This window comes from Morus notabilis, unplaced genomic scaffold (assembly GCF_000414095.1).
Source record: "Morus notabilis unplaced genomic scaffold, ASM41409v2 Scaffold2802, whole genome shotgun sequence".
In the NCBI taxonomy this organism is placed as follows: Eukaryota; Viridiplantae; Streptophyta; class Magnoliopsida; order Rosales; family Moraceae; genus Morus; species Morus notabilis.
Genome location: NW_010358052.1, coordinates 21,646 through 29,847, shown reverse-complemented (window position 1 = coordinate 29,847; position 8,202 = coordinate 21,646). Strand labels below are relative to the sequence as shown.

At 32.0% G+C, this 8,202-nt stretch overlaps 1 protein-coding gene across 3 annotated transcripts; it reads left to right on the top strand.

Moving 5' to 3' along the window:
* The first annotated feature begins 3,089 nt into the window (after positions 1-3,089).
* Positions 3,090-6,102, top strand: LOC21386046 (ethylene-responsive transcription factor RAP2-12). Of its 3 annotated transcripts, none has more exons than XM_010091404.2 (3): positions 3,090-3,516; positions 4,762-5,690; positions 5,847-6,102. In XM_010091404.2, the coding sequence occupies exons 1-2, from the start codon at positions 3,252-3,254 to the stop codon at positions 5,661-5,663; spliced, it is 1,167 nt and encodes a 388-aa protein (XP_010089706.1). In that variant the 5' UTR covers positions 3,090-3,251; the 3' UTR covers positions 5,664-5,690; positions 5,847-6,102. The 3 variants fall into 3 exon arrangements, with proteins under 3 accessions (XP_010089706.1, XP_024016964.1, XP_024016963.1); XM_024161196.1 differs by having other exon boundaries at positions 4,762-5,706; XM_024161195.1 differs by having other exon boundaries at positions 4,762-5,710.
* Positions 6,103-8,202: the final 2,100 nt, after the last annotated feature.

Here is an 8,202-nt window from a genome sequence, read left to right as displayed (position 1 = left end):
AGCTCCACAAGGGAGAAAAAGAAAATAACAATAATGTCCTCCGACTCAAGGGAGGCATTCAAGTTATAATCACGGTGTCGTGGGGGACCTTGCAAACCCTCACGTTCCGATGATTGCGCGCAAGTGGTACGCGAGCACTCGGGCCCATCAGTAAGAAAGATAAGGTAAGATAATAAAATTATGATAAGACATCATAATTAAGCATAATCAGCTCATGCATATTTATTCATGTGTACTTACAGTTATTTTGTGAGATATAGTTCCTACTTGCTGAGCGAAAGCTCAATCAGATATGTTCATGTTGTAGGTAAGAAACCTATCAGCAATTCTTGAAGGGCAATGGCGAGCGGTGGACGAATGGTGGAGATGGGAATGGATACCGCTCACGCAGTTATTTTCCGCAGTAAGTTTAAGAAAAATCATGTATATGTCTATATGATTCAAAAGTTTCAAGTATGTATGTTTAAAAAGTATACGTACATATGTATGTTAAGAAAACCAAGGTTGTAACTAACAACCCTAGTTTTGAGTATTTAAGTTTTAGAACGTTGCAACAGTACATGCAACAAATAAATGAATTTTAAACATGACGATTTAAATGAGTAATTTTAGAAGGACTTTAAGATGTACTTGAATTTAAGATTTCTCCCGAAATCCGTTTTAAAGTCAAATGAGATGGCCGATTGAAATGACTAGTTTTAGAAAAGCTTTTAAAGAGTATTTAAAACAAGAGTTCAAATGCTATTCCATTTGAAGGATATTCCTAAAAGGTTTTATCTTAACTAAAATTAAGAAAAGCTTTAAGAAATTTAGTGATTCACTTATTTGAAATTATTGTTACAAATTATGAAAGTATTCATTCTTATATAAAAAAAAAAAAATGTTCCGCATATTTTAAAAAACTCCAGTAAGTACAAGTTAAAAAGTTAGTAACAGTGGCGGCCTCAAATGAGGGGCGTCTCAATTTCCATTTGGCAGCCAAGTCCAAAAGTTAATATGTTTGTGTGTGATATGATTTAGGATGCATCTACTTGTATCCCAACTATGTACATCTAAATAAATTAGATTTGGTTTAAATTGAACACCATTAAATGCATGAACAAATATTCTTTATTCGAGGGGAAAAAAAAATACATGAACAGTTACGTGCATGTAATAAATGCATAAAAATAATTATCAATAACTTGGAAATCCTGCAATGATACATATCCAATATAATTTATGATGGAGATTCATGTTACAGGCTAAAAACCAAATATCAAATGGGAAATTCATGTTTTATAATTAAAACACATTGATTTATTATTGAGCTTGGCGTCAAACGTAGATTACAAATCAAATCTGTAATTACAGTTTCTGAATATAACCCAGGATGGAGAAGTCAAATGCTTTCATAGAAAGAAACGCTTTTTTTTTTTGTATGGATAAAAACATTAAAAAGAGGAGAAGAAAATACAAAATGGTCATTTTTAGTCTAAAAAATATGAAAACGACCAACTTTTTTTTTTTTTTTTTCTTTTCACTGATTAATCACTCTGAAAGATATTTCTGAAAATAATTTTGTCCAGAGCAAAAAAAAAAAAAAAAAACTCTTTTACTGGTATAGTTGTTTCCGGATTGTAAGAATTCTATCAGATTGGGGGAGATCATACGTACTATAACTGTATAACTCTAATGCAATTCCCATAATCGGCTTAATTTTTTGTTTTTATTTTGATAAAGCCCTTGGACATTTATCTTTTATGCATCGTAAGATTTCTATCAGATTGAGGGAGACACACATATACTATAACAGTATAATCTTAGCGTAGTTCCTGGGTTTAGGGTGCGTTTGGAGTAAGGATCCGTGTCATAGTTTGAATTACGGTTCGTGATTTACTATAATATTTTTTATCACAAAAAAACACACATAAATCGAGAATAATTCTGAATCATAGTTTTGAATCCATGAACCAAACGTAATTTTTTATTTTTATTTTGACAAAGCCTTCCGACTTTTATCTTTTGTTCGCTATTTTACCCTCCTTTATATGCAAAGAGAAAACCCTAAACTTTGACATCAATCAGCAAATAACTTTTATAAACTTTTAATTATCCTTTAATTTGATTTAATAAAATATTGTAGAGCGCTGCTAAATTTATATGATGCAAAACTTAAAAGAAACGTTGATTTACGTGCTCTCTCGCTCGTTATCCAAAATTTCAGTATTCTTTTCCTTAAAAGCTGTCGACATAAAAGCGTAGAAAATCATTTTTCATCTAAATTTTAACCGTAATCATGAATTAGTCGTGATACTCTACAATACTTTGTTAAAATCATAAAATAGAAAAGATATAGAAGGTAATTTCTCAATCATGAAAAGTATTTTTAGGGGGTAAATTAAAAGAAAAAAAATAAAGAAGTAGGATCATAGGGTGCGTTTAAAATTGATTTTTGTTTATTTTTAAAAATGTTTTTGAATACTTTTTGAGGCACAAAAATGAAAATGGTCTTCAAACCGCGTTTGTTTAGCAAATATTTTAAAAATGAAAATGAAAAACAAAAAATAATGAGAACGGTTTTTGTAAAGAAATTAAAAAACGGTTAAAAGTTATTTTCTATTTTCTGTTTTTATTTTTTAATACTTATCAATAATGTTATAATATATTAATTAATAGTTATAACCAAACACAATTTTATTTTTTTATTATACTCAAAATAATCTTTTAAAAAATAAACTAAACACAATTTTAAAATAATTATCAAAACAATCCCATTTTTACTTTTATATTAAAAATAAAATTATTTTAAAGTCGTTTAATAACGGGCCATAATATTCTCATTTTGGCGTGCGGGCACATACACGTGTATCGTATTCACAAAGCGTACGGTAACAGCTGATGGAGACCAGAAGATTCCATCTCTACGCCAAGGCAAGGGGCACTGTACTCCAAACCCACGAAACGAGAATCTGTAATTCCACACCCGAATGAAGGGCATAATGGTAAATCAACTTTCCCTCAACAACAACTCTTACTCCTCTTTAACCGAACCCGACTCTTTCATTTGCTGAAGAACAGAGAAATATATAAAGCCTTATACAAAACAAAACACACAGAAAGGAAAACAAAACACACAGAAAGGAAAACAAATCTCTCGTCAAAAAAAAAAAAAAAGAAAACTTTCTTCTTTGAAAAATCTCAAACCTTTTCTCTTGATTCTCTGCAAGAGGTTTTTTGGATCCGGGTTGTTTGTTGTGCAGTGAAGGAGAATGTGTGGAGGTGCTATAATCTCCGACTTCATCTCGACGCCGCGGTCGTCGCGTCTGACCGCCGACTACCTCTGGCCGGATCTGAAGAAATCCGGCTCCGGCAAGCGCTTCTCCAAGCCTGTGAGATCGGTGATCGTCGACATCGACGATGACTTCGAGGCTGATTTCCAGGGTTTCAAGGATGACTCCGACGTCGACGACGACGACGAAGTTATAGATGTCAAGCCTTTCGCTTTCTCTGCTCGCAAGCCCACCTCCTCTCGTGGTAACCGCTCTCTTACCTTTTTATTTTTATTTTATTTTTCTTTGTTTAGAAATGATTTTATTATTATCAGTTTAATTTTTTGTTCGATATATATGATAGATTTTTAGCAATTGATTCTGCTAATGACTCCACAGAAATGGTTTTTTATTTTATTCTAATTTTATTTTTTCCTTGTTCAGAAATTTTTTCTTTGAATATATTTTGTGTTTGATATAAGATTAGGTTTTTTAGTATTTGATTCTGCTAATGACTCCACAGAAATGGTTCTTGTTTTTTGTTTTTTTTAATTCGAAGGCTTTTTTCGCTTTCCTGCCTTTCTTCCTCTTAGGTTGAGTACCTTTTTTTTTGGGTTTAAAAATTGGATTTATGGTTTTATTGTTAATATTTCAATTATTCTCTTGTTGTATGTATGTATGTATATATATATATATATATATATATATTTATTTATCCAATCATATATCTTCGATGATTTTGGGAAAAAAAAATGACGATCACTATTTTTGGGGTCAAATAGGAACTTGTTTCATCGACAATAAGCTAGCAAGCATTTTTTTTCCCTCCCAGTAGAAACAAATATCTAATATTTGTATCATGTTATGGTTGTTGATTCGATCGATACGTTGAAGATGAATTGTATATTTTTATGAATTTTGCTTTATTGGAAAAAAATTTTCCATAAAAACAGAAAAAAGAAAAATCTTTCTGGTAAAAAAATAAAATATTTTGGGTTTCGAGAACTAAAATTCCATTTAAGAAAACGGATCATTGATTTGGTAGATCATGTTTCTTTTTCCAATTATATATTAAATAATTTGCTGAAAAAAAAGAGTGAATTACCTTGGTTAGATAAATCTCTTTTAGCCCCAAAATTGTGTTTTTTGTTTCTTTCTTATTGCTCAAACCTTTTGAAAATATTTGTTCATTTTTTGCTCGAAAGGCTTGCGGAATTGTGTAAGAATTTAAATAGATTTTTTTTTAACCCATGAAATGAAAAACGCTAGAACATCCATTTTCTGTTAGTTCTTTTGCTCGTTTTCTCTTAGATCCTTAAATTTCTGCATGTGCTTGCCTTGTATTTTCAACCTGAATCAAGTGTCCGAGCTGATCCTTTTTTTTTTCACATAAAAAATTTATGGCTTTCTTTTTTAGATTTAGTTTGATGGGGTTATTGATTTTTTCGCCTCCATTTTTTGAGATTTGGATTCTCTTTTGTGTGATGCATTTTCTTATTTATGATTGAAGGCTCAACAACTGTGAAATATACTGAATCTGATGGGCAAGCTGAGAAATCTGCAAAGAGAAAGAGAAAGAACCAGTATAGGGGAATTCGGCAGCGCCCGTGGGGTAAGTGGGCTGCCGAGATCCGCGACCCTAGGAAAGGTGTCCGAGTTTGGCTCGGAACTTTCAACACTGCTGAAGAAGCTGCAAGAGCTTATGATGCTGAGGCACGACGAATCCGTGGTAAGAAAGCCAAGGTGAATTTCCCAGATGAAACTCCGCGTGCTTTGCCTAAACATCCTGTTAAGGAAGGTCCTAAGAGATCACTGCCCAAGGAAAATTCGAACTCCTCCGAGTCGAATTTGAACAATCAAAGTTTCAATTTTGTGAATAACTCTGATCAGGACTACTACAATGCTATGGGTTTTCTGGAAGAGAAACCACTGACTAATCAATATGAGCATGTGGAGACTCTCCCTGCTAAAGCGGGTGCTGGACTCAAATCCAATGCTCCAGCTGCTACTACTCCGATGTATTTCAGTTCTGATCAGGGTAGCAATTCATTCGAGTGTTCTGACTTTGGGCTGGGAGAACATGGCTCAAAGACTCCAGAAATTTCTTCTGTTTTCTCAGCCACTTCAGAAAATGATGACTCGCTATCTCTTGAGGATACTAACCCAACAAAGAAGCTGAAGTCTGACTCAGAGAATGTGGTGCTTCCTGAAGAAAATCATGCAAAGACTCTATCAGAGGAGCTTTCGGCTTTCGAGTCTCAGATGAAGTTCTTGCAGATGCCATATCTTGAGGGAAGCTGGGATGCGTTATTGGACACCTTCCTCGCCGGTGATTCAACTCAGGATGGTGGAAACTCTATCAATCTTTGGAGTTTTGATGACTTCTCCACCATGTCTGGCGAAGCCTTCTAAGCCAATTCCCCAGCTTTCCTAGTTAATGTAAATAAGGCTACATGTTAGTGAGTGTCACCCTCCTGTCAGCTTATGTTCTTTGTTTTACTCTTTAATTCATGACGGAGCTTTTTTATTTTTTATTTTCTATACTGTTTCTTGTTATGGAAATCAATCTTGGTTTGTTGTATTTGGTACTTGCAGGAATTGTTTATCTGCATAAGGAGTACACAAACAGTGGAACATGCACAAGCCTTGTATGGAGAGTGATTCGAGGTAGCTAATATCGGTGTATGGCGAGTATATAGATATTAGGTTTTACTTCTTACCTTGAAGACCTTGAAACTTGCGTTTCCAAATTTTATGTCTGTATCAATTTGACTGTGATCTGTTATATGAATACTAAGACCTGTTAATTGTCATATTTGCTGTTGTCTTTATTCGAGTTTTGTTCTCCTCTTATCTGAGGCCATTGAAAATTTTTTTTGTTGTTGTTTATTTACTTTTTTAATTAAAGAATTCATCTGATAGAAATAGTTTTCAGAAGCTAAATTTTCAGGCTTAACCCATTTCTGTGGGGTTTTAATGGGGGAGAAAAAAAAAAGGAAAAGAAAAAAGTTGCTTAATTTCTTCACATCCACATGATATTGTTCTACAGATTTATTATATTATACATGTATAAATATCATCATCATCTAACGTAGGCTACGCGGCCGGCATGACAGGTCTAATATTTGCATGTAGATTCAGTAGCATTGATTTTGTATTGTTGTGAGTGTGGATGAATCAGCCATGTGAAGGGCCATTGTCGTTTTCCTCCAAGTTGCAGTTATATAAATGCAAGTTCAATGAGGCCGAAATGTTTAGTTTGACTTGGAGGAGGCAGACGGGAAAGGCAAGGAAATGGGCCTCCCCGAATCTTTAGGCACTTGCATGACACTCCAAAATAGAGATCAGGTGGACCTCACCACATTTGTCGGCCACAGAAAGAAGGCTTTGGGGATACCAAAATGAATCTGCTGAAAGTCCAAAAATAATAATTAAAAAAAAAAAAAAGGACAGAAACCTGAGTGGATTGGTCGTGTATAGAACAATACTATAAAACAACGATGGTACCGGGCATAGCTTATTAATATTTTGTGAATCCCGTGATATGTTTTTAGGGTAGTTATATCTCCACCTTCAAAATTCATAGATGTCCCTATTAATTAATACTCATGATTTAAACAATCTATTCTTTTATAGATATAATTTTCATAATACTTATTTAATCCTTTCATACTCCCCACCTATTTAATCTTGATTTGAGTTATAAAATAATATAATCTATTTCAACTTTTAATGTTGTATATATATATATATATATTTTTTTTTTTTAAAATTAATGTAATTCTCTGTTAATTTATTTATCAATTGTCCTTCATTTTACCTCCTCCTCTTCCTTCTTCTTCCTTTTTAATTATTAGAAATACATACTTTAATATTTGTTGGCTATTCAAGAAACATGCTTTTAACTGTTTTTATTTCAATTGAAACCTCTATTGAAGTTTTAAAAAAATTTGGTGGAGAAAAGTTTAGGGTTTACGAAGTTTACCATGAGATGTGTTTTTTTTTTTTTTTTTTTTTTTTTTTTTTTTTTTTTTTTTGAATAAGTAAGCACCGGAACACAGTCCCACGCGAACCTAATGGGGATATGTTTCTTTAATGCTTAGAAAAACAGTTTCCTATTATATATAGTTAATATGAGTGTATGAATAATATTTATATTTATTTATAATTAATGTATATGTTAAGGGTTTAACGTAATTTTATTGTAGGATAAAATTATAATAAATGTAAATTATAAATTTGTGGGGTATTAATGAATTTGGTTAGTGCAAATGTAATTACTCATGTTTTTATAAATGAGATTTATATTTTATTAATGATAGTGCTTAATATCGATAGTTATTTTTTTGGGCCCGTTCATTTCACCGATTTGAGTTTTGCTATCGTAAAAAGCTCTAAAAAATAATCACATCTAACTTTTTGCTACAGTAAAAAGCTCTCACATAAAGTCACATCTAAACTTGAATTAAAAACTCGAATCAACGAACAAAACAAGCCCTTTATGATTGTGCTGGGCGAACTATTGTCCAAACTCCAATGGCTTAGTTTGGTATTATTTTTCGTTCCCAAAATCAGTTTCTACTTATAGTAAAAGCTGTTTTTAGTGTGGTAAATCTCCTCAAAAGTGTTTTTTGAAGAATTTTTAAAGAATCTACAGCTAAAATCAGAATCAATCCAAAAGCAACTTTGGCTTTTTAATTGTGCGGGAATCAATATAATACAATTAATGAAGCTTTCATAATACCCCTAATGAAATTTAAAATTTATAATCTTCCAATCTAAAATTCAGACTCGTAATATAATATAATATAATAGAATAATACATAATATAATATAATGTGATAGTAATATTGTAACAATTAATATCATAATTATATTAATAACTATAATATTATTATAATATCATATTATATGATAAAATAATAATATTATAATTATTTTAATAATATGA